The sequence below is a fragment of the Grampus griseus genome (genome assembly GCF_964374135.1).
Source record: "Grampus griseus genome assembly, chromosome: 20".
Lineage (NCBI taxonomy): Eukaryota > Metazoa > Chordata > Mammalia > Artiodactyla > Delphinidae > Grampus > Grampus griseus.
Window position 1 is genome coordinate 29,448,830 of NC_139014.1, and position 26,907 is coordinate 29,475,736.

The following is a 26,907-nucleotide window of genomic DNA, read 5'->3' on the forward strand; positions in this document are numbered from 1 at the left end:
TGGCTTTTCTTCTTCCTCATCACTAGCACTGTCATAACCAGAACACTTCTTGTATATTTTTGTGAGCTACCAAAAGTGATCACCCACTTACAATAAATAAAACCCTAAAACGAACTGAAATGTTATAGGCACAAAATTAAATAAAGTGCAGAATAGTTTGCAAACACTAATAAAAGAACACGGTGGCTCCCAAGAAGCCAGTCACTCAAAACAGGCTGTGTGCACAATAATGTTTTCCTCTGTGGTGTGGTGCTAAGTCCTAAAATCACGTTTCCTGAGTTAATCATTGCCATCTCAATTTTACTAGACCCAGTTACTGTCACAAAACACGTAGTATGGGTAATTGACTAACTACCCTACGTTAACTCTTAGCTCTATGGCTGTTTATTCCTTACACCTTATTCACCAATTCCTTCTTTTTTCCTAGTTTGGGAGATCATCAGGATTAGTTCTTAACACATTTTTTTCCCCTATAAATTTGTATCAATATTTGGGGAATTCGTTATTCTTATGGTTTATATGTACAGTGATCAATTCACTACTGAGCTCCATTCTAAAGATCATTTATAATTGCCTGATCCCCTGCCATCTCACAGTTGATGTCCTCTACCCTCAAATCAATTTTCCTCCCAACCTGAAACTTTTATTTTTGTCAAATTAATTTTTATAAATAATTAGAAAAGTCACAGAAGTACATGGTTACAAATAGTAATTCCTTGTTTCACACTTATATTTCAGCATCTTCTTGTATTTACCTCTATATTTCTAAGTAGTATGCTTGTATTGCTATTTTTCCTCTGATCTGAAAAATCTACTGATTTCCTGGATACAAACTATTCTAGTTCAAATCCCAGCTCTGCATTGTGATCTTAGGCAAGTCACTTAACCTCTCTGTACTTAGTTTCCTCATCTATAAAATGGTTTATTACTGCCTACTTTGTAGGTTAAGAGAGAATAAAATTATATATATACATAATGTGTTTAGAACTGTTTGGTCCAGAATATGCGATATATTTTAGCTGTTATTATTAATAACTTCCTGTTATTGACGATAAAGATTAAATACTTTACTATCCATAAGTATCCTCATCTTCACAATTTCTGGATATATCATTCAGTATTTGTTTATATTATTATGTCTTAGTCTGTTTTGGGGGCTGCTATAACAAAATAGTAGACTGGGTACTTTTTTTTTTTTTTTTTTTTTTTTTTTTTTTTGCGGTACGCGGGCCTCTCACTGTTGTGGCCTCCCCCGTTGCGGAGCACAGGCTCCGGACGCGCAGGCCCAGCGGCCATGACTCACGGGCCCAGCCGCTCCGCGGCACGCGGGATCCTCCCAGACCGGGGCACGAACCCGTATCCCCTGCATCGGCAGGCGGACTCTCTACCACTGCGCCACCAGGGAAGCCCTGGGGCCTTCTTTTGGGTTGCAGACTTTTGGTTGTATCCTTAAATGGCAGAAGGGGAAGATCTCTCTAAGGCCTCTTCTATCAGAGCACTAATCCCATTCGTGATGGCTGTACCCTCATAACATAATCACCTCTCAAAGATCCCACCTCTTAATTCCATCACCTTGGGGGTTAGGTTTCAACAAACGAATTTTGCAGGGACACATTCAGATCACAGTAATTATGGCTCTGCAAATATTGCTTTTATCCAAGTCGCGCAATATACTATGTTTGCTTTTCCTTTCTTACACAACTTGTTTTTCAGGAGCTAATAATTGTTTTCTTTTTTTCCCCTTCAATTTTCTTAGTTTTTCTATGCATTTATCATTAATTCAGCCTCAGACTTTTCTACCAGAACCGTTAAACTCCTGTCAACATTGTCAGACACATCACATGATCCCTAAGTTTCATTTTCTTCCACATCCCTTGTGTGCTGTCTGTCCTCTTGCTCCAATCTAACCTTCGGCTCTACAGGCTTCCTGCATGGCTGGGAATTTCTTTACCATAATTTTGGTAATTCCCTTTGTTTTACTCCCTTTAGTTTGGATCATATATTTCACTCTTTGAGATGTCAGATGTTTGAAAATGTATTTACTTAACCCTTATTTAATCCTTTAGTTGATGGATGGTTTGGTTGAGTATGGAATTCTAGGTTAGAGATTATTTTCTCTTAATTTTAAAATCATGGTTTTGTGGTTTCCTAGCTTCCAGTGTTCTTGTTGAGAAATAGATGCCATTCTAATTCCTGATCAGTTGTATTTGTCTTCCTTCTTACTTTATACCTTCCATCCCCCCCCACCCCGCCCCCAAATCCTGCAGCACACCTATCTGTCTTGGAACTTTAAGAATATTTTATCTATGCTGTGAAATTTTATAATTATTTTATGATTATGATGTAGGTCTTTTCATTAACTGTGCTGTCACTTGGTGGGGCTCTTTAAATATGAAACACGTGAATCTAAAGTCATATCACTTTTCTTACCCATATATTCATAAGAAAAGAAATCCTCTTTTGTGGCCTTTCCCATTACTGAAATATTGGACTTCCTGAATCTATCCTCTATTTTTCTTATCTTTCAATTTTGTCTATTTCCCCCCTCCTTTTTAGGATATTTTTTTGACTGTATTTTCCAGTTTTTCTACTGGCAATCTCTTAGAATGTCTAGATACATTATGAGAAATGAAGGGTTAGGGTACAGGTCTCAGTGTCATTGGGGTGTTTACTGAGTAGATATCCCAAAAGGCATCTTAATATACAGTATTTGCCAGACTATACATTTGGTGTCATCTATATTTCTTTGCCCATATCAAACATACTACAAGTTTTCTTAACTTTTTTATGGTGTCTCTTTTGTCCTTTTCCTGCTTCTACTCTTCATGCTATAGGTCTTGGTCACTCTCTGCAGAGTTATTTTAACAGTCTTTAAGTTAGATTTTCTGTTCTTATTCATTCCTGTTAGAATCATCTTTATTTATCAGTCTCCAAAGAAGAGGGGAGTAGAGGGCCATGAACTGAGCCTCTGACTATAGCCATGAGGTAGGGTCCACAAAGGAGATACTTGAAGAGTGGGAAGATAAGCAAGATACTATAGTTTTGTGGAAATCAAGAGTTCATTTTAAGAAGATTAAAATAGGAAAGAAATAAGGAGAGGCAAAAAGAGGGATATCAAAATTATAGAGCAAGTCTGACTTTTTGATTGTTTAAAATAATTTGGCAAAGGACTCTGGTCTATGGGGTCTTCTGTTATTATTATTTATTTATTTATTTTTGGCTGCTTTGGGTCTTTGTTGCTGTGCGCAGAGCTTTCTCTAGTTGCGGCGAGCGGGGGCTACTCTTGGTTGCGGTGCGCAGGCTTCTCATTGCTGTGGCCTCTCGTTGCGAGGCACGGGCTCTAGGGGCACGGGCTTCAGTAGTTGCAGCACACAGGCTCAGTAGTTGTGGCTCGCAGGCTCTAGAGCGCAGGCTCAGTAATTGTGGCGCACAGGCTTAGCTGCTCCACGGCATGTGGGATCTTCCCGGACAAGGGCTTGAACCCGTGTCTCCTGCATTGGCAGGTGGATTCTTAACGACTGTGCCACCAGGGAAGTCCCAGGGCTATTTATTATTAAAAGGCCTAGGAAATGTATTATTATAGGACCTAGAAGGTTGGTGGCAAATGGAGTAAGAAAAAGGAAACTGGTTTTGAATTGCAACAGAGTCAAGAGAAGAGTTAATTTTCCCCTCAGTATAGGGAAAATTTATATATATTTGAGGTCTGTATAGAGGGAGGTATGAAAAGATTATTGAAATATAGGAAATTTAAGGTTCTGGAGGATATGGGGAGGACACAACAATAATAGTGGTAGTGGGACTTCCCTGGTGGCACAGTGGTTGAGAATCCACCTGCCAATGCAGGGTACACGGGTTCAAGCCCTCGTCCGGGAAGATCCCACATGCCGTGGAACAACTAGGCGCATGCGCCACAATTACTGAGCCTGCGCTCTAGAGCCCGAGAGCCACAACTACTGAGCCTGCGTGCTGCAACTACTGAAGCCCGTGTCCCTACAGCCTGTGCCTCGCAACAAGAGAAGCCACGGCAATAAGAAGCCTGCACACCGCAACCAAGAGTAGCCCCCGCTTGCTGCACCTAGAGAAAGCTCGCGTGCAGCAAAGAAGACCGAATGCAGCCAAAAATAAATAAATAAACTAATTTATTAAAAAAAAATAGTGGTAGTGTTAGGGGCTAAGTAAGGATCAGAATGTCCATGGTGTTTTCATTTTCAGTGAAAACGCAGTAGTAGAAACTCCTAGATGGTTTCTGTCTTCTCAGTAAAGTAGTTGGGGTGAGGTCTTTTGCCAAGAAGGGGTGGATGGGAACTGGAGGGAGTGGAGAAAGTTTGGAATAGCTAGTATTGGAGGGTTTGCCAAGAAACCACTAGGGAATGAAAAGAATAACCAAGTGGCAGAAAGCACCCAGTTGAAATGTCTTTTATGGAATAGTGGTTTATATTCCAAAATGAATTTGAAAAACTAATGTAATTTATAAATATAGTTGCTTGAGTTGGCATGCATTTTGTATAGTGAGGTCAGTGAATTGGTGCTCATACATACTTTAGCCCCATGACAGTGTATTTAAGAATTTCAGGACTTCCCTGGTGGCGCAGTAGTTAAGAATCTGCCTGCCAATGCAGGGGACACGGGTTCCAGCCCTGGTCCGGGAAGTTCCCACATGCCACGAAGCAAATAAGCCCGTGAGCCACAAATACTGAGCCTGCACTCTAGAGACCGTGAGCCACAACTACTGAACCAGCGCGCCTAGAGCCTGTGCTCTGCAACAAGAGAAGCCACGCAATGAGAAACCCGCTTACGGCAACGAAGAGTAGCCCCGCTCTCCTCAACTAGAGAAAGCATGTGTGCAGCAATGAAGACCCAATGCAGCCAAAAATAAATAAATTAATTAAAAAAGAATTTCATCCTAAGTGGTTTCAAGTTGTCTTATTCAACAAATCAAAACAGTTCCTTAAATCACCTTCTTTATAATAACATTTAGAACTGTATTTTAGAAGTATGGTGTAATTAATTATTGTGAGCTATACATCAAATATTACATATCTAATGTGACCTTATTTGCTGTTTAATATTGCTGTTTTGTGTGTGTGTGTGTGTGTGTGTGTGTGTGTGTGTGCAGGGGAGGGGTTATTTCTGTGCCTAGGCTTTAAATTCCTTGAGAATAGGATGTAGGTCTTATACTTCTCTCTTTTTTCCTTCCTCCCATCCTCTGTCCCATAGTTGTGTATTAAATACAGTGTTCTATTAAATGGATGGTAGAATGTGCTGTATATATTTTAATTCTTAAAAGAAGCTTAATTTTTCCTTTCCAGGTTTAATATATATTAATTTTTTTCCTGATGTAGAAAAATCCTGTTACACTCTTAAAGGAATTGTCAGCAATAAAGTCTCGATATCAAACTTTGCATGCACGCTTTAAACCAATTGCTGTCGAGCATAAAGAGACTAAGAGCCGCATTTGTGCTACTTTCAATAAGACTATGACCTTGATACAAGAACTACAAAAGCAAACAGACCTGAAGGTAATGCTTTCAATTGACCAGTTGGATTTGTAGAATTTTAATTCTGAATTTCTCTTTGAAAGATAAATCCCCAGTAACTCTCATTTTGAAATTCAGCAGTTGGAACTGTTGATAGAAATGAGATTTTCCTGATTCCCTGAAGTATAATAGCGCTCATCTTCTTTATTTTATAAATTTAATTTATTTTTGGCTGTGTTGGGTCTTCTTTGCTGTGCGCGGGCTTTCTCTAGATGCGGTGAGCAGGGCTACTCTTCGTTGTGGTGCGCAGGCTTATTGCAGTGGCTACTCTTGTTGCAGAGCACGGGCTCTAGGCACCTGGGCTTCAGTAGTTATGGCACGTGGGCTTAGTTGCTCTGCAGCATGTGGGAATCTTCCCGGACCAGGGATCGAACCCGTGTCCCCTGCATTGGCAGGTGGATTCTTAGCCACTGCACCACCAGGGAAGTCTCCCTCCTTTTATTTTAAAATGAGCAGGTGGACTTGACATGGTTAATGAAGAGGTATGCTGTCTTGGATTATGTAGCCATGGCAGAAGAGAAATCTTCCTAATACTTATTAAATCTACCAGTTCTGCTGGTTCCTGTAAGAACTAGTGAGACTGAGAAATCTAGAAAGCATCTATACCAGTGACTTTTTTTTAGTTCTCCTTTTCTTCAGTTGGGTTGGTGGACTTGGGTAAGCCTGACCTTCATCCTCTTCCTCCATTCTGCACCCCCTTCTCATTTACTGTAAGAATCTCATTTAGTGTAATCCTCTATCACTGATGTGTAAAACTCTTTAGATATGTTGGAGTAGGAAAAAGAATATGAACTGCTGACCTAGGCACTGAGATCTCGAACAGCCAGTTGAAGAGTTTGCTCGCATTTTCATTTACAATGCAAAGGTGAGGGCTTTTGAAAGAAAAGATAGCCTAATGTAGATGGAATCATAGAGTTGAATTTAATTATCTGGACAAAAGATGTCCAATAGGTTTTAATTTCTGGTGCTAACTCCAATCAGTTAACTGGTAACACCTGCTTAGAATGCTGTATTAAGGAGCTGTGTCTGGGCATGGCAAAAAAGCTATCTGCTGTGGCATGCTGCTAGGGGCAGCATACATGGTATTTATTTGCCAAGTCTGAACTAAATTATGGCTTAAGTTACTTAAATTATAGGCTTGCAGCAAGAGTAGATCTCAAAGGTTGATTACCCAGGTTAATTTGATCAAGAATTCTTTATGTTACCAATGGAGGAAAAGAGAACAGTGCCTGGGTAAAAATCATAAAATGACACCTTAAATGCATGTCATGGAGAAATGAATAGTGGAAGAGGGGAGGGCAATTAAAAAGGGCACAGAGGGAATCGGGAGCAGGAATTTAAACAGTATGGGTGGCGTCACCTGCTAATAAATAAAATGCAAAAAAGATGTAATAACCTTTATAAATAAAATCAAGTCACATATTCTTCATTGTACATGTGATCAGAGCCTGACAACAGAAGCACATAAACTTGTTCTAAGGAAACAAATCTTGAAGGAGACTAAGAGTAGTTCTGGATGTATATATCAACATATATGTATAGAAATCCATGAATTTATTGAAGCACAATAAATTTGGGTGAGTAAAGAGAAAAATGAAAGAAAAATGATTTTTTGAATATTTACTAAAAATTGTCTCCATTAGATACAATAAATAAATGGCATATTTCTGAGATTAAAAAAGTGGTACAGAAAAGTAGTTATGATAGTGATAGGGGATGTCAAATCATTTAAATATCTATAAAAGTCTTCATTTAGTTAAAAGAAGTATCTGAAATGAGGAATAATTATATCAAAGGTAGGAAGCTAAGGGTTTTCTCTTTGGATCAGATGATGACAAATAAGGAGAAATGACTGAAAGGCAGGTTATAAACCTTGAAAAAGGAGATCACATTTTAGAATCAATGATAGCCAAGTTGGGAAGTGTTGAATATAGTGGGTCTTATACCCACTAGTTTAAAAATGAGATAGTAGTAGAAAATTAAGGGAATTTTTTTTTTTTTTTTTTTTTTTGCAGTACGCGGGCCTCTCACTGCTGTGGCCTCTCCCGTTGCGGAGCACAGGCTCCGGACGCGCAGGCCCACCGGCCTTGGCTCACGGGGCCCAGCCGCTCCGCGGCACGTGGGATCCTCCCAGACCGGGGCACGAACCCGCGTCCCCCGCATCGGCAGGCGGACTCTCAACCACTGCACCACCAGCGAAGCCCAAGAGAAAATTTTTATGATCAAAATGTGGAAGAAAAGGGAATGGCATCTATAGAGAGTTATATAACCAAAAATAGTTGTATGAGCCCAGAGCGTAAAGGACGTGTAAAGGAATTTCAAGTATAAAAAGAGGTATATTAGACATATGGTCAGAACTGTGAGAATAGTTAAGAAAGCCAAAGGCTAGATTGAGCTGAGGATTCTGAAAACTTCTAAAATAACCAAAAGGGCTTTTAAAATTATTTTGGGAACATGAAGAACAAGAAAGGGATCTCTACTTAGGGCAAATGGTCCTTTGTTCATAAACAAAAGAAAGCAAACAAAGTAAAACGGTTCAGTTATTATCTTGCTATGATTTTTATCAAGTTGAGTGGTTTTTCATTTGGAAGGACAGAAAATGTATATTTGAATTAAAAAAACTTGAATTGGTAATAGTAAAAAATAAATAGGGAGGTAAGAACAGAAAAGGAGGTGGAAGGAAGGGAATACATATTAATTTCCTGATCTTTTTAGTTGCTGTTAAGACACTGAGGTTTAAATATAGTTAATTGTAAAGGTGACCATCAAAAGAAAAAAAAGGACTAAACTTGTTCCAAATAGAAGATAGCAAAACAACCCCTCCCAAACAAAAGTATAGCAATAAACAGAAAATTAAAAAGGCATTAAAGATAGAATGTATGGTATTCCATCGATGCTCTGAAACATTTGTATTAAAGAAGAAAAATTTCTACACATTTTAGACTAGTTAACTCCTGGAAAACCTCTGAAGTTTTATTTTATAAACAGATGGTCTGAAATCTCTCTGAATTTCAGAGATCACAATGAGAAACATGGATTCATGGAGAACAAAGTCTTGCCAGAATAATGCCTTTTCCTGTTTTTGAGACAGAAGAGGGAAATTCTCTTACTATTTGGGCTGCAGTAAGGCCTATGATTGTTTTTCATTTTATCCATGTGAACATTTTGGGCAAATGATGGCTTGATAAACGAAACCAGGTGGGGTGTCCAATGGCCTCATGTGGCTATATAAATTAAAATTAAAAGTAATTAAATAAAATTAAAAATTCAGTCCTTCATCTACTGATTGGACCGTGCAGATACAGAATATTTCCAGCATCACAGCAAGTTCTATTGGACAGCATTGCCCTAGAGCTTCTGATTCTGTAGGTACGAGGTGTTCCAGATTTGGCAGTCTCTCTAGAGATGACCTATATAGTTAAGCAGATTTGTAACTATTTGAGTGATTCTTCAGGTCCTACCTCCTATTATTTCCTCATTAACCCTATGTTTCAGCTAGCCTGTTTGTTGGTGCTCCGTGAAAGCCCCTTACAACTTGCCTTCGGCTTTTCTTTGTTTTTTAATATATAAATTTATATACTTATTTATTTTTGGCTGCGTTGGGTCTTCGTTGCTGAGCGTGGGCTTTCTCTAGTTGCGGCGAGCAGGGGCTACTCTTCGTTGCGGTGCGCAGACTTCTCATTGCTGTGGCTTCTCTTGTTGCAGAGGGTGGGCTTCAGTAGTTGTGGCTCGTGGGCTTTAGGCGCAGGCTCAGTAGTTGTGGCGCGTGGGCTTAGTTGCTCTGCGGCATGTGAAAATCTTCCCAGACCAGGGCTTGAATCCATGTCCCCTGAATTGGCAGGCAGATTTTTAACCACTGCGCCACCAGGGAAGTCCCCTTCCCTTTTGCTATTTAGTAGTCCTTCTACCTGCTTTTGTGAATTGTTTGCTGGTGGTTTTCTCAGCATCTGTTCTCTCTTCCTGCCTAAAAGATAACTGACTCTCTTGAGATGTGTGCCATTCCTCAGACTCAGGCCTAAGGTAAAGTTGCTGCTATCCTCAGCTTCAGGGGTGTGCCTGATTTGCAAGGGGAATGGATTTTCCTTTAACTAACATTGGTTCAGGAATAGGTTTGTAACGCAAATGACATATGAGGAGGGAAAGTCTGAAAGTAGGAAATTAGGAAGAGTTTCCCCACTGCTGAGAGAACTCTGGGAAGAGAAAGCTTTACTTCTTCTAAACATTGTGTACAGATGTGACACCTAGCACCGCTAGAGCCATTTTCCTGTCAGCTTGAGGATAAAGCCACCATCAAGGATATCAGAGCTGTTAGATGGAAAAAACTGAGTCCTTACATTGTTGAGCATAAACCAGCCCTGAAACCTGCCCTTCTGTATTTATTGTGCAATGATAATACATTTTCTTATTTATCCATTTTCAAATGTGTCTCTGTTACTTGCAGATAAAAGCATCTTAATTATCCTTCAAAATTTAACCCAAATCTCTACTTCTGAAGAAACTTCCAGACTATTTTTGTTCCCACTTCTTTTTCAAAGTACTTTTAGAATATGCTGTTCAAATGTGACTTCCTTGGTTCTGTTAAATTACTCTCCTTAAATTGTTTGATTTCTTGGTCTTGTTTCTTCAATTTAATTGCAAGTTCTTTGGAAACTCAAACATCAAAGTAGCTTGTATATAGATAGCCAATATGTATTTTTTCCTTGCCTTCCTAAATTTGTGATTACATACATAGTATGAACTTATGGAAACATTTATTGGTGTAACAAAGCAGAAATTAATTCAGCAGTGTTTAAAGATTTTTTTAATTAAAAAAAATTTTATTGAAGTATAGTTGATTTACAATATGTTAATTTCTGCTATTCAGCATAGTGATTCAGTTATATACATATATACATTCTTTTTCATATTCTTTTCCATCCTGATTTATCACAGGATATTGAATATAGTTCCCTGTGGTATACAGTAGGACCTTGTTGTTTTAAGGGATTTTGAAATAAAGATTTTGTCATTTGTTTTGTAGCTGTTACCACTGACTGAAGAAGAGAAAACTGCGGCAGAGCAATTAAGAGCTCACATGTCAGACTTATGATGAAGAAATGGACTTGCAAAAGGGAACTCTAATGGGGAAGAGATCAATTCCAGAGAGATTTAGGAAGCTGTCTTGTTAGCATTTGATGACTGTTGGTGGGGGGATGACAAAGGAGATTTGGCTTGGGTTACTGGATAGTGATGCCTTCCACGAGAGAGGGGAATACAAGAAGAAGAGCAGATATTGTACTCATAATGTTCAGCCAAAGGGATGGAATGGAAATAAAGAGATTTAAACATACATATGCGTATACACTTAGTCTTGTAATTTCAGGCAAGTCTCAACACCATTTTGTATCTGTTTTTGTATAATCAGGATAACACAGATGTCCTGGCCTATTGTAAAAGAAAATTATGTACCACCAGTCAGTCAAATGTGAATGAACATGCTTTGGAAATTAAAGGATAGAAAAAAAATTTGTATTATGTTATATATATGTATATAATTTTATTATTGAAAATTCTGATTGCAGATGTGGTCACATTATTGGTGAGACTGCTAATGTGTGACTTAACAGTCTCCCATAAAACCTAACTTAGTAATAAGCTGGCTTTTCTGTGACAGCCTCACTTTTATTTTTGTCCTATTCCTTCTTCCTGCTAATGTTGAGCAGCATGAGCTCTGCTTTCAAACGCTGTTTTAGATTGTCCCTGTTATACTTCAATACTACCTTTGTTCTCCTCTGGTCTATATTACTGTAATTGTTCATTCTACTGTATATGAAAGCTAAGAAACTGAAATGAGAGGATCACTGGCAACCGCTACTTGCCAGTTTGTTTTGTGTGTGCGCGCGTGCGTCAACTTCCCTATTTAAAAAAAGAAAAAAACTAATGGCAAGTAAATATGAAAGTAAATCATGGTATATCTATACAACAGAAGGTCAGGTTGCCAGTAAATTATTACTGTTAATGTTCTGGGAAATGTTAAAGCTATGCTAAATAGGTAAGAGGAGAAGCAGATATTGTAGCTTTGTCGTCAAGATTGGGCTTTGGACTCATACCCGATATGTAAACACAGGTTTTAAATTCTAGCTGTACGACCCTGAGCAAACCATTTGACTTGTGTGTGTCAGGATGGCTGGAAGCACAATAAGATGGTAAAGTATTAGGGTTTGATATTTAGTAGTCCTTCAATAAATATTTCTATATATGTCATAAAAACAAGGCATTGAAAGATTAGGAAAAGTGTATCAAATGTTAGTTTTACAGGTTATAGAATTATACTTTAATGTAATTTTAAAAGAATTTTTTCTGTTATGTTATTAACAAACTTATAATAGCTGACAGACAGGGTTGGAAGAGTAGCTTCAGTTAAAATTGTCTTGTCTCTTCTGAATATCTGGAGAACAGAAAGTAACCCCCCCCCCTTTTAAATTACAGATAAATAAGTCACACCTTAGTAACAGATAATATTTTTCTTCAGTACTCAGGCAATGAATATTGAGGAAGTTCCTGTCATGGTATGGCTCTGGGATGTGATGGTGATGGTGATATTGAAAAATGGTGGTTATCATGAAGAGGTCTTAACAAGTTACTGGTGTTAAAGGGTTTTGCTTTCAATCAGAAAAAAATCTAGATTGTACTGTTTTTCCTGTATGACTTCCTTCACAAGTTACCTTCTAAATGTTGGTTCTTCCCCTCATCCCTCTTAAAATTGCTCTTGTTTATATATTCATTTATTTCCCAAGGTTCATTTATTGCCCTTTTGGGGAATGATTCCCAAGTATAACTTATTTCACTAGACCTAGATCCAAATTTCCAATAAAAACCTCTACCTGAATATTCAAATTGAACATGTCCAGAATACTTAACAGATTTTCTTATTTTGTTAACAGCAACTATTCTGTTAGCTGGCATTAAAGTTTGCATCCCTTTATCTTCTTAGTTAATAAAATCTATAATTCTATAATCTATAATTCTTTGAAATCTATAATTCTTTGAAATGTTTGTTGTATCCAACCTTCACTTTACCTTCACTCTTACTACCTAATTTAGACCTTTTTTATTTCTCATCTGGATAATTGTTTTCTCCTATGTGACTACTAGTGTTTTTATGTCTTAAGTTGTGATACAAATTAATTTTAATTAGGTTGTATTTTAAACACTTTAATTTTAAGAAATTAAAAAAATATAAGTATGCTTATTCTCCCAAATAACTGCAACTTTTTCAGATGTTTCTACATGTATACAAATTAAAAAACATTTTAAACAAAAATAGGCTGATACTATATACTGTACTGCAGCTGCACCCTTTTTTTATCTTAAAAATAATTTTGGTATCTTCATATCATTCTTTTGAACAGCTGTATATATAAATTTACCATAATTTTTACCAGTTCCTCTTTAGGCGTTTAAGCTGTATAATACACAAGTTAGGAGATTTGGAGGGTGGGTAAAGGAGGATGGCAAGGTCAGCCTTTCCTTAAGGAATTCTAATAGAGCACATGACAGGTTTCTCAACGACACACAGCAGTTTAGCATCCTGCCAACTAAATTCCTTTTTTGCTTAGTTAGCCAGAATCTGACTTAGTGCTTGCAAGCAATGACCCCTAATTAGTTGTACGGGTTTTCTAATTTTCCACTGTTATGAACTATGGCAATAAATCTTTAAACATTTTGGGGCTCTTGGGCAAATATATCTATTAGTACAAGAACCTATTTTAATATTTATCATACATTGTAATTTTACCTATTTGCTTTCTGCTATGCTGGGTTGCAAAGACCACTTCTCATTACCCTTTGAGTCCCAAGTAGTATAGTACCGTGTTTCCCAAGTAACTTTTTAAATTGGGGTAAAATTCACATACCATAAAATTAACCATTTGCCATTATTAAAATGTACAACTGAGGGCATTTTAGTATAAAAGATGTGCAACTGTCACCTCTATGTAGTTCCAAGACCATAAATGATTTTTGCTGAAAGAATTTTTTCAGGCACAATATTCCTAAATTATATCTTTGTACATGGCTCATGGAGTTAAAAAAAATTGTTATGCCCACTACTTATAAGAAAGTCCAAATGCTTTGATATTTAAGAAATTCTTCCTAGATAATTGTTGATTCTTTTCAGGTGCATTCACTTTCCGTTAAGTGTAACAGTTGTTTGCAATAAACTGGAAAGGAAAAATTAAACTCAAGAATTTGATGTACATCCTTTGCCTCACACCTTCAATTTCTGCAATCTTTAAACATTTCTTACGCTAGAAAACTGTAGAAAGCAGACGCCAATATGGGAAAGCTGAATACAGCTGATACTCTTGCACTTTCCACAGTCTCAGGGCGATAGCTCACCTCGAGCCCCAAGCAATGCAGGGCGAGTGTGGTTGGGTGTGGGTCTGACGTCTACACCGTCCGTGGTCCCGTCCTCCCACTCCCGACTCTGAAATTACCGCTCTAAGCTTCACAATCTGGAGCTTTGCTTCCGTACGTGGGGCGGAAGTCTTAAAAACCTTAGAATCTGGGCTTGCTCCCCGAGAAAGCAGCACTAGCCACGAATCCTCTGCACCACAGTTTCTCAAGGTGCGGACCACAAGCCACCTGCAGCCAAATCACCGAGAGAATTTGTTGAAAACGATTTCGTGGAGCCCCACCCTAGAATCACGGAGTCCGAATACCTAGGGGTGTGGCTCCGGAGTCTGCATTTCCCACAAACCCTCCAGGTGGCTCCAGCCTTCGGCGCGCGAAAGTTTGAGACGGGTAGAGCGCCGCCCCTCCCCTGAGGGAGACGGGGCGCGGTCAAGCGCCGCGCCCTCCTCCGCCTGCGCTAACACGGGCCGAAGGCACGCAACTCTGCAGCAGCCAGCGGCCAAATCTCGTGTGCTCCCCTGCACCGCGGGAACTAGGCGCCCGCCGCTGGTCCGCTCCCTTAGCGCTGCGGCCTGCGCGCATGCGTGCACGCGGGCCGCGCCTTTTCTCACACCGCACCTTCCGCTACCGTGGTTACCGTTGGTGTTTGCGAATTCCCAGCGGCAACTGAGTCGCGGAAGACCAGCGCCGCCGGGTTTCAGCTGCGGTTTGATAGGCGCGTGCCCGCGTCACGTGGGCAAGGCTCCTGCTTGGTCGCTGGCGGGCCGCTCAGCCGGGAGGAAAGAAGCTTGTGGCTACCGCTCACCCTCCCACTGCGCCCTAGGGCTGGCGCGCGGATAAAAATGGCGAAGTGTGGGTAGCTGGCGCCGAGCCCGAAGCGATGGGGCACGCAGGTGGGGCGGTGGTCGGAGACCCCTGATGTAGTCGCCCGGCTGTTCTCCGCGGCGATTTGACTTGGTGACCTCAGGCCGGCGCCTAACAGGTCAGACCACGGACTCCGCGGGTCGCCGAGCGCCCCGCCGAGAGCCGGAGGCAATGGATGAACAGAGTGTGGAGGTGAGGGGGCTTGAGGAAGGTGGTGCTTAGTCTCCCTCGCCACCCGCTGAGCGTTCTTTATTCGAGGCGCTTTGCCCTAGTCCACCCTCTCGTAGGACGCCTTGCCCTAGTCCCCCCACCCCGCCGCTGCCTTTGTGGAGGGGGCTGGCCCAGTGCAGAGGACGCCGTGCTCGTTCTGCAGCCCTCCGGCTGCCCTGTGCTCTGACCCGCAGTCAGGTGGTGCGTATCCTGGCGTTTTCAGGATGTTTTGGCACGGGTACTCATCCCCACAGGGTTTCTGCAAACTACAGCCTGTGCAGAGCAGAACTGCAGATTCTTTAGACGGACGTGCGCTGCGACTCGCCACCAGTTCTTACGAGTTTTTGCGCGGATCCAAATCTCCCTCCGAATGGATAATCATTCCCTCCCAGCGGTACATTTTGTAGACATCTGCCCTTCCTAGATTGATTGAGGATATAATTTTACTATCCTGTTTGACTGTAGTTTTCCAGAGCAACCTATTCTTTTTATATATGACTCTTGTAAACGATGATTTCAAACGTTTGGGGTATTTACGTTAATGCTAGGAACTTAAAAAAGATTGCTTATTGGACATAATTGTATAATAATAATAATTGTCAAGACTTGAACCTTGCAATTACTAAAATACTAAATCGTTGATAAGGAACAGCTATATTACCTGGGCACTCCACTTGAAACTAGTTCATCCAATGGTCGTATTTTCCCCCGCCGTACCCCCCATCCCCCAACGTCTGCATTCTCACAGATTCTTTCTGGTCCTGCAGAGTCATGGTTAGACTCGTGAGTAATTTTCTCCTTAATTCCTCATGTAAAAGTATTATAAAAGTTTTGTAACCTTACCTTGGTTTTAGAAGAGTTTAATTCCTCTGGAATGGAGTAAAAATAAATGTGAGTACTGTAAAAATAAACTTAAAATATATAATAACCTACATTTAATTATATCTGTTTTCTTGTCAGATACTGCCTAAATGGATTCATCTGAGGCTGGCAAAGATAATACTGCTTCTTCTGTTTACGTATTTTTTTTCTTCCCAAAGCCTTCATAGAGCTACCACCAAAATTCTCCATACGGACAGAATTTCAGGCTCAAATAAGTAGCTAGTTGGTTGCAGCAGCATGGCAGAAATTCAGAGCAGAAATTCAGATTTCTGGATTCTGAATTACATTGTTTCTCTCTTGATCAAAGTATGCTGCCATTAATGTATCTTTTTATACTTAAATTATAAAAGCAGTGCATCCCCCTTGGGGAAATTGCAGAAAAAGTCACAAGTTCATAGTGTTCATACAGTCACAGTTTGCCTTTTTTTTCCTTACTGTCACACATCATAAGGGTTTTTTTTGATCATTAAACAATTCAAAAATATTTCTGTGACTATCATAGTCTATGTTAACTCCTGTAACTTAATATTTTGACGTTTGGGCTATAGCCAGATTCTTGCCATTATAATTGATGTTTCCGTGAAAATATTTGTGCATGTCTGTGTTTGCATTCCATATTCTTTTCTTAGACTAGGACCACTGTGAAGCTTAGAAAAAAGGAAGCATTTTTTTCCCAGGAGATGTTCTGAGGTACCCTGGACCTTGACTAACCAAGTCCTGATATGGAATATAGTTAAAACTGGGATGTTATCAACCCAAAATAAATGTAATTGTCAGGTGAATTATTGCAAGCATGCCTTTTACTCATGATTCAGTAGCGTAATCTGGTGAACCTTATATCTTTTATTATTTTCAGAGCATTGCTGATGTTTTCCGATGTTTCATTTGTATGGAGAAATTGCGGGATGCACGCCTGTGTCCTCATTGCTCCAAGCTTTGTTGTTTCAGCTGTATCAGGGTAAGTTGTATCTCTTTTTACATACATTTAGTATATATAGGGTGTATTGTAAAAACCATTTTCTTTATCTTGTTTTAATTTTACATTTTATGTCCTTTTAAAAATGTCTTAAATGATTGTTTCTTAATAGGGAGACCATCAATGTGTATTGTTTAGTACTATGGAGATGAATAATCATCAAGTCATAATTGCCATGAAGTGTCTGGAAACCAAAGCCCAGTGTAATTTTAGTATATTTACATTATTAAATCACTGTACATTTAACAAGTACTTACTAAGTGCTTACCTGCGTTGTGTTTGGGGTTGAGGATACTAAGATAAGTGATGGAAGTGCCTGCCCTGCAGAAGCTTAAATCTAATTGAGAGAATGGTCTTTGTGTTTATATTGAAGAATGTGCAGTGTCCTAAAGAGGCCCTCACAAAGTGCTGTGAGACTCAGGAGGGAGAGTTTATACTTGTTTGATGGGTAAGATAGAGAAAAAGCTAGTAATGGGTTAAAAGGCACATAATAAAATCATATAATCTTATAGTTAAAAGAGACTTTAAAGATGAATATAATCCATTGGCTTTAAAAATTGAATGTAGGTGAACCCCAGAAACAAAATTATTAGGAAGCTTAAGATATAAAGCAGAAGAGCTTATTTTGGTTGTGTGTGGGGATTCAGTCACACATCTGCAGGCCATAGTTGAAAACTGCCTGGCCCACATGACTCTTAGTAGATTATTTCCTTTATTGAGAAAGTCAAAGTCATCTAACACGCTCATCATCTCAAAATTTCTCTGTGGTTCCTTATTCCTGCCTGAGGAAGATAAATATCCCTTTGTCAAGAGTAATATCTGTAACACTTAAATCATTTGCTTCCAGTCACACATTTAGCAAATGATGGAGCTGGATTTGAACCCAGGAAGCCTGGGTCAAGAGTCTGTGTTCTTTGACACTACACATCTACAGAGGGCCTAAGTTACATACCATGCTGGTTCTCCCGCTCATAAACTGAGAGACTTGATCTTAGCATTGTTTTCTCAAACAATAGAATGTGGATAACAAGATCTGTCTCACAGGATGGTTGTGGCGTTAAATGAGATAAGCTAAAAGGTAATTTAGAAACTAAAATGTAGTTAAGACTTCACCTTCCAATGCAGGGGGTGGGAGGTTCGATTCCTGGTTGGGGAGCTAAGATCCCACATGCCTCTCCACCAAAAAACCAAAACATAAAACAGAAGTAATATTGTAACAAATTCAATAAAGACTTTAAAAATGGCCCACATCGGGACTTTACTGGTGGCGCAGTGGTTAGGAATCCGCCTGCCAGTGCAGGGGACACGGGTTCGAGCCCTGGTCCAGGATGATCCCACATGCCATGGAGCAATGAAGCCCTTGCGCCACAGATACTGAGCCTGTGCTCTAGAGCCCGCGAGCCACAACTACTGAAGCCTGCACGCTTGGAGCCCGTGTTCTGCAACGGGAGAGGCCACTGCAGTGAGAAGCCTGCGCACCGTAGCGAAGAGTGGCCCCTACCCCCTGCAACTAGGGGGGGCACGTGTGCAGCAATGAAGACCCAACACAGCCAAAAATAAAAATTAAAAAAAAAAAAAGGTCCACAACAACAAAAAAAGAAAAAGGCTGATGGTGGACACTTGTTTAAAAAAAAAACTAAAATGTACTCTCCATTTGTAAAGTGTTGTATTATTCTATTGTAAAAATAGCAACTCATACATATCATTATGTTTTATAAATGGTAAAGCTGAATGAAGCTAGAGAAATTAAGTAATTGGCCTCTATCACTGTAGTTAATTTATTGGTAGAGTAGATCTGGACTCAGCTCTTTTGATGAAGGTTCAGCATACATATGATCTATGATCTCTGGTTATTACCTTATACCTCACTGATTCTTTTTTTTGTTAAGTTTTTTTTTTTTTATGTGGACCATTTTTAAAGTCTTTATTGAATTTGTTACAATATTGCTTCTGTTTTATGTGTTTTGGTTTTTTGGCCCTGAGGCATGTGGGATCTTAACTCCTGGACCAGGGATCAAACCCACACCCCCTGCATTGGAAGGCGAAGTCTTAACCACTGGACTGCCAGGGAAGTCCACTCATTGATTCTTCATTTCTTCACTTTTCCTCTTCCTCTTCCTGTTCCTTACAAGTATTTATTTCTTAAATATTGCGCTGGCATTCTCTATTATGAAGTTTCTGGGAAATTTTTATCTACTTTGAGAAATTTGATTTACTGTTGCAGGTTTAACTATCATCTGTGTGCATGGCTCCTAAATCTACTCCTTCAGCATTGACCTATAAATGTCTTATCTGATTGTCCTTCCAGCATCTTGAACTTTGTTCTAGATCAAATTCTTCCTATTATTTTCTCAAATTGACTCTTCTTGAATTCTTTTTTTGTTTGTTTGTTCTTTTCTACTAATCAAACTTGAAACCTCTGACACCAATAATTTTTGTCTTGTCAGTTATCTCCTAGTGTCATTTATATCTGTCCTACCTTTCTGTTCTTATTATTACCATCCTAATAGAGAAATACAGACATCTATTACCTCATGCTTAGATAATTATAGTTACTATCTAACTGATCTCTCTGTCTTGAGTCTTTTCTTCTCTCGTCCATTTTGTATCCTGCTGCCATATTGATATTTTCCAGTAATGTCATTCTTTTTCCCTCCCAGAAGCCTCAGAGATTTATTGCCTGAAGGATAAAGTCCAAGAACATTAGCCTTATATTCAGACTCTCTGAATAATATGGTTCTAACCTTCCTTTTTCAGAATTGTTCTGGTTCCTGAATTCACCATTCATTTGTTCATTCATTGAACAAGTATTAATTGTGGACTTGGAGTTAGGCACTGACTTCTCAAGGAATTGACTTGTTTTCTAGTTGGGATATAGGCAAAAAAGTAAATGGCTATATGTTAGATATTCTTCATAGCATAAAGAAAAATGAAACTGGTTGAGGGTATAGAGTAGGAACTTCGAGAGGTAACTGGCAGGTTGGTAGCTATTTTAGTTAGAGTAATCTGGGAAGGTCTCTCTGAGTAGATGGCATTTGAGCAGAGACCAGGATGAGAGTGATGGGAATATGTAGGGAAAGAAAGTCCCAGGCACAGAAATCAAAAGGGGCAAACACCGTGAGAAAGAAATATGTTTAGTGTGTTGAGAAATGCCAAAGAAGCAGTGTGTTTAGAGCAAAGTGGACAGAGGGAGAGAGGGAAAGGAAATGAGTTTGAAGATGTAGCTAGAGGCCTTGGTCAAGACCTTGGATTTTATTTTAAGTGTGCTGCTAGCTATTGAAAGCTTTTGAGTGATTTGAAGTAATTAATGTTTTGAAAGCTATCACTCTGGCTACTGTGTGGAAAGTGGACTGTAGGCAGATGGGGAGAGAGTGAAGAGAGCAATTAGGATGTGCTTTATTAGTGAAAGATGAATGGTAGTTTAGACCAGAATGGTAACAGTGAAGGTGGTGAAAAATAGGGCAATTCTGGGTATGTTTTGAAGGTAGAATCAATGGATTTTCATACAGATGGGATGTGAGGAAAGTTTTTTACAGCATCTGGGTGAATTAATGGTTTCCCATTCTGAAATAGAAAAAACTGAGGGAAGAACAGATTTGGGTAGGTTATAGATGTAAAAGTGTTTCTTTTTTTACTTTTAAATTACATTTTACTTAGTAACTACAGAAAACCATTGTTTTTGCTAGTGAGAGCAATATGATTTTTTATTATTAATTTATTATTGGCTGCATTGGGTCTTCGTTGCTGCACGTGGGCTTTCTTTAGTTGTGGTGATTGGGGGCTACTCTTTGTTGTGGTGCGCTGGCTTCTCATTGCGGTGACTTCTCTTGTTGCGGAGTACGGGCTGTAGGCACGAGGGCTTCAGTAGTGGTTTGCGGGCTCGGTAGTTGTGGCACATGGGTTTAGTTGCTCCGCAGCATGTTGGATCTTCCTGGACCAGGGCTCAAACCCATGTCCCCTGCATTGGCAGGCTGATTCTTAACCACTGTGCCACCAGGGAAGCCCGCGGTATGATTAAATATAGTTCTTTCTTTAAAAAAAAAAAAGAAACAAAAAACCAATTTGTGACTCTGTGATACTCCAGTTCAAAATTTTGGACTAGTTCACTTTATTACAATACTTGTAATTTTTAAAATCTTAAAAAAATTTAGATATAATTCACATAACATAAAATTCACCCTTTTAATGTATAAAGTTTTTTTGTTTTAATATGTAAAGTTTGAGATGTTTATTATACATCTAATTGGAGAGGTTGACAGTTGGAAATATGAACCTGGATTTGAGGAAGGGGAATGAACCTGGATTTGAGGAAGGGGATGTTAGAGAGATTGAATAATTAGCATATAGATAGTATTTAAAGGCAGGGGACTAGATGAGACCACCAGATTACCTCCTGTGGGAAGAGATTTTTAGGTCTGAACTCTGGGTCACTCAGTGTTTAGATGTTAGGAGAAGGATTCAGCAGGATAATAAGAAGGAGCCAGGAGTAGTGAGGCATCACAGAATTCAACTGAAAAACATGTTTCAAAAAGGAGTAGTTTAGGGCTTCCCTGGTGGCATAGTGGTTAAGAATCTGCCTGCCTATGCAGGGGACACGGGTTCGATCCCTGGCCCAGGAAGATCCCACATGCCGTGGAGCAACTAAGCCTGTGTGCCACAACTACTGAGCCTGTGCTCTAGAGCCTGCGAGCCACAACTACTGAGCCTGTGTGCCACAACTACTGAAGACTGCGTGCCTAGAGTCCTCAACAAGAGAAGCCACCACAATGAGAAGCTCGTGTACCACAACAAAGAGTAGCCTCCTCTTGCTGCAGCTAGAGAAAGCCCACACACAGCAACGAAGACCCAACACAGCCAAAAATAAATAAATAAATAAAATAAAAAACTAAAAAAAAAAGAGAGTAGTTTAGCTGTGTCATATGGTTCTAGCCTGGGAATTGACCATTGGATCTGATTTTTTCTTTCTTTTTTTTTTTTTGGCTGCACTGCGCAGCACGCGGGATCTTAGTTCCCAGACCAGGAAGTGCAGTGTCTTAACTACTGGACCACCAGGGAAATCCCTTGGATTTGAGAATATGTAGGTTATTGGTGACCCCGATAAGTAGTTTCAGTGGAACAGTGGGGGCAAAAACTTGATGTCAGAGAGTGGGAGGAGAATGAGACAGCAAGTATAAAAACTGTCACAGAATCTCGTTGTAAAGGGGAGAAACAAGGTAATGGGTTGAAGGGGGATGTTGAGAGTCATCTTTTAGGAGAAGGTTTATACCTTCCTGGGACTGAACCAGTCGAGAATAATTGGAGAGAGGAGGGGTAATTACAGGAGCAAAGTCCTTGAGACGCTGAGCACTCCACACAATCATATTGTAATATTGTTTATTTGAATGCTTTTCCTTCTCTTCCATCTCATCTCTGTTCATTTGTCCACAGAAATTGAACTATCTTTGGCAGTCCAGATACTTGTGTCATTTTAACAAACTAAGGCCCAGACGCATGAATAGACTTGTCCAAAGTTACGTAGTAGTTGGTGACAGACCAAGACTAAACTTATCCCCAGGCCAGCACTCTACCCACGACTCCCTGATGCCTCTACAGGCATACCCCAAAGCAGGAACACTGGCTGTGTTTTCAGGCCAGGTCTTCATTTATCTAGCTGTACTCAGTTGATTTTCTCTCAATACCTGTTGCTCTTTTGTATTTTTTCCCGTTATTTTGCCACATCTTTCTCATCCAGTTTTTTCTTACCCCCTCTTGATTTTTAACATTGGTAGCAATTTGCCAGTAATTATTGACTTTGTTCTTAATTTTTCAGCCTTTTAAAATTAGGTATATTTGACATACAATAAACTGCACGTATTTAAAGTACACAGTTTGATAAGTTTTGACAAATGTATACACTTGAAAAACCATCCCTACAGTCAAGATAATGAACATATCTCTAATCCACAGAAGTTTCTTTGTGCCTCTTGGTAGTCCCTGCCTCCTCTTGTGTTGTTCTCAAGCAACCAGTGATCTGCTTTCTATCACTATAAATAAGTTTGCATTTTCTAGAATTTTATACAAATGGAATCTTATAGTATGTACTCTTAAGGGTCTGGCTTTTTTCTCTCAGCAAAATTATTTTGAGATTCATCTATGTTGTTGTATCAATAGTATTCCTTTTTAAAATGGTACAGATGAACCGGTTTGCAGGGCAGAAATAGAGATACAGACGTAGAGAACAAATGTATGGACGCCAAGGGGGGAAAGTGGCAGGGGGAGGTGGTGGTGGTGATGGGATAAATTGGGAGATTGGGATTGACGTACATATACCAATATGTATAAAATAGATAACTAATAAGAACCTGCTATATAAAAAAATAAATAAAATTAAAAAAATAGTATTTCTTTTTATTGCTGCATAGTAGCATTCCGTTGTATGCATATGCCGTAATTTGTTTATCCATTCACTTGCTGATGGACATACAGGTTGCTTCTAGTTTTGGGCATTTACAAAGAAAACTGCTATGAATGTTTGTATACAAGTCTTTCAGTGGACTTAAGCTTTCATTTCTCTTGGGTAAATAGGAGTGGAATGGCTATATCATATCGTAGGTGTATGTTTAACTGCTTAACAAATTGTCAAACTGTTTTCTATAATAATTGTATCATTTTACATTCTCAACAGCAGTGTATGAGAGTTTCCATTCTTCCATGTTAATGCCAACACTTGGTATTGGTATGTTCAGTCTTGAATTTTAGCCATTCTTATAGGTATGTAGTAGTACATACTTCCCCCTTAAGATCAGGAAAAAGACAAGGATGTGTAGTTTTATTACTTTGGTCCATTACCCTCCCCCAACCCCTGGTAACCACTGTTCCTTCTTTATGAATTTGACTACCTCATATAAATGGAATCATAGAATATTTGTCCCTTTCTGTTTATTTCTGGGCTCTCTATTCTATTTCATTGTCCTTATGCCAGTACCAAACTTTTAATTTACTGTAGCTTTGTAGTAAACTTTGAAATCAGGAAATATGAGTCCTCTAACTTTGTGACAAGTTTCCAGTCTTTCACCATTGAGTATGATGTTTGCTGTGGGTTTTTTATGTATGAACTTTTATCAAGTTGAGGAAGTTCCCTTCTTTTCCTGTTTCTTGAGTGTTTCTTTGTTTGTTTATTTTTTTTGTGGTACACGGGCCTCTCGTTGTGGCCTCTCCCGTTGCGGAGCACAGGCTCCGGACTCGCAGGCTCAGCGGCCATGGCTCACGGGCCTAGCCGCTCTGCGGCATGTGGGATCTTCTCGGACAGGGGCACGAACCCGTGCCCCCTGCATCAGTAGGCGGACTCTCAACCACTGCGCCACCAGGGAAGTCTGAGTGTTTTTATTATGAAAGGATATTAGATTTTGTCAGATGCCTTTTCTGTATCCGTTGAGATGATCATGTGGGTTTTTCCTTCATTTTCTTAATGTGATTATTATATTGATATATTATAATTGATGTATTATATATATCATATATATAATTATATATATGATATATAGATATATTATAATTGATATATAATTGATATAATTGATATATATATTGATATATCAATTTAATTGATATATATATATCAATATATATTGATATATATAATTGATATATTATATCAATTATATTATATATATTATATATAATATAATTGATATAATTGATATATTATATTGATATAGTTGATATATTGATATATATAATTGATATATTGATATAATTGATATATTATATATAATATATATAATTATATATAATTATATATAATATATATAGATATAGATAATTATATATATCTATATATATTTATATTATAATTGATATATATTATATATATAATTGATATGATTGATATATTGATATATATAATTGATATATCAATTTAATTGATATATATGTCTATATATATTGATATATCAATTATATATATAATATATATAATTGATCTAATTGATATATTGATCTAATTGATATATTGATATATTATAATTGATATATATATAATTGATATAATTGATATATTGATATAATTGATATATTGATATATTACTATATTATAATATATTATTATATTTCTTAATGTGATGTATTATATTGAATGATTTTTGTAGGTTGAACTATCCTTGTATCCCAGGAATAAATCCCACCTGGTCAAGGTGTATACACTTTTTGAATTTGGTTTGCTAGGTTTTTGTTGAGGATTTCCCTTAAACAGCTTTGCAGAGTAGGAATGCTGATTCTCTTGTTGCATATGAGGAAACTTGAGATCAGTCACATGTCTGGTGTCGCATAGTAAGTGCCAGAGCTAGGAATACGACTCAGGTTTGAATAATGTCTCAAGCTTGTGATTCTTCCATTTAATGAAGGAGAGAAATTAATTCTTGTTTTTTAAATTTTATTTATTTATTTATTTTTGGCTGTGTTGGGTCTTCTTTGCTGCGTGCAGGCTTTCTCTAGTTGCAGCGAGCGGGGGCTACTCTTTGTTGCTGTGCGTGGGCTTCTCACTGCAGTGGCTTCTCTTGTTGCGGAGCACGGGCTCTAGGTGCGCGGGCTCTAGAGTGCAGGCTCAGTAGTTGTGGCGCATGGACTTAGTTGCCCCGCAGCATGTGGGATCTTCCCAGACCAGGGCTAGAACCTGTGTCCCCTGCACTGGCAGGCAGATTCTTAACCACTGCGCCACCAGGGAAGCCTGAGAAATTAATTCTTAAATTGAATGTGAGGGAATTGCTACAAAGGTGTTTCTTTAATATTATTTGAGTACTAATATTGTATCACTGGTTCTTACCTTTGGTTTTGGTTTGGTAGAAACATTGTTTTTCCTCAAAGTATTAAAATTGCCATATTTGTTTTGTGATTAAATTAGATTATAGAATACAAGGTAAAAATGCTACAAATAATAAGAGAAGGGAAAGATCACTAGCCTGGGATAGGCAGGAAAGTATTATGGACATAATCAGTGGACATTCCCATGGGACAGCACGTGGATAGAGGAACAGTATAAGCAAATACACAAATAGGATGCCAAGAGTGTTATATATTATAGCAATAAGCCTGTTTTGGCTGGAAGGGAGGGGCATAATAAAAAATATAGACTGTGTCATTCCTTACCATGGTCCCAACCTTTATAGGGCTTTTACTTTAGTAGGCCAGGGGAGACAAACAAGTCAGTATACCAAGTGTTATAGGTACAATGAAAGGGGAAGTATAGGTTACTGTGGTAAAGCATGACAGTGGTATTTAAATAGTCTATAGACAGTCAGGGAGTTTTCTGGAGGAAGTGACATGTAATCTGAAATCTAAAGGATGAGCCGGAATAATCTAGTTAAAGAGAATTGTTGAATATCCTGGGCAGAGAGGGGAAACATATTTAAAGACTTAATCTTGCTGGATCCCCTAGGGTGAGGTAGAAGATGAGGCTAGAGAGGTGTGGGCTGAGACCAGTTCTTGAGGAGTGCTATGACTTTAGCAGAGCATTGTTTGAGGGAAAGAAACCTGACCTAAATCTTGTTTTGCTCAGGGACCAAAGAAATGATGTTCAGGGTTGTTAATGGAATCCTTTCCCATCTATTTTTTTTCTTACAGCTTTATTTTCTGTGGTATGAAGTACACTTCCCCCTATTTAATCTTCTATTGTTCTTTAAGGATTCCTTGGGAATTTTATTTCTGAGTTAATTATTTGACTTTAGGTAAAAGCTTAGGTTCTTTCATAGAAATAGGAAGGGATAAACAGAAATAACAGATATTGAGAGTACATAGCTATTGGATTATATATTTATTTACCTCAAAACCTGTTTACCAGACAATTAAAACAAAATATTTAACCATGGAGCTATTGTTTTTGGAAAGGTATTAGCATCTCCTTTGTATATGGTGTAAAACTGCTCCCTATCCAATAATAACTAAAATGGTTAAATTAATAGAATTTGAGGTTTAGTAGAGATATTATTCTCTTGTAAAACTTTTTATAATTACGAGGAAACCAGGTTATATAGATGTTTAAATGACTGAACTGTAGAACTCTTTTAAGAC

At 38.6% G+C, this 26,907-nt stretch overlaps 3 protein-coding genes across 6 annotated transcripts in view; 2 read left to right on the top strand and 1 right to left on the bottom strand.

The window, feature by feature from the left end:
* The window catches only part of LOC309838654 (SKA complex subunit 2), a 28,196-nt gene extending 17,330 nt beyond the window's left edge, over positions 1–10,866 (top strand). The window contains exons 3-4 of the mRNA XM_082679878.1: positions 5,343–5,519; positions 10,558–10,866. Of these exons, the coding sequence (XP_082536004.1) occupies positions 5,343–5,519; positions 10,558–10,626 (246 nt within the window). The 3' untranslated portion in view covers positions 10,627–10,866. The remainder of the gene's footprint in view (positions 1–5,342; positions 5,520–10,557) is intronic.
* Positions 1–14,581, bottom strand: part of PRR11 (proline rich 11) — a gene marked incomplete at its 3' end in the record, with an annotated part of 56,228 nt that extends 41,647 nt beyond the window's left edge. The window contains exon 1 of the mRNA XM_082679926.1: positions 14,569–14,581. The remainder of the gene's footprint in view (positions 1–14,568) is intronic.
* A 112-nt stretch (positions 14,582–14,693) lies between these two features.
* The window catches only part of TRIM37 (tripartite motif containing 37), a gene marked incomplete at its 3' end in the record, with an annotated part of 154,439 nt that continues 142,225 nt past the window's right edge, over positions 14,694–26,907 (top strand). For all 4 annotated transcript variants that reach the window (XM_082678832.1, XM_082678829.1, XM_082678831.1 and 1 more), the window contains exons 1-2: positions 14,694–14,987; positions 16,744–16,845. In XM_082678832.1, the coding sequence (XP_082534958.1) occupies positions 14,967–14,987; positions 16,744–16,845 (123 nt within the window). In that variant the 5' untranslated portion in view covers positions 14,694–14,966. The remainder of the gene's footprint in view (positions 14,988–16,743; positions 16,846–26,907) is intronic.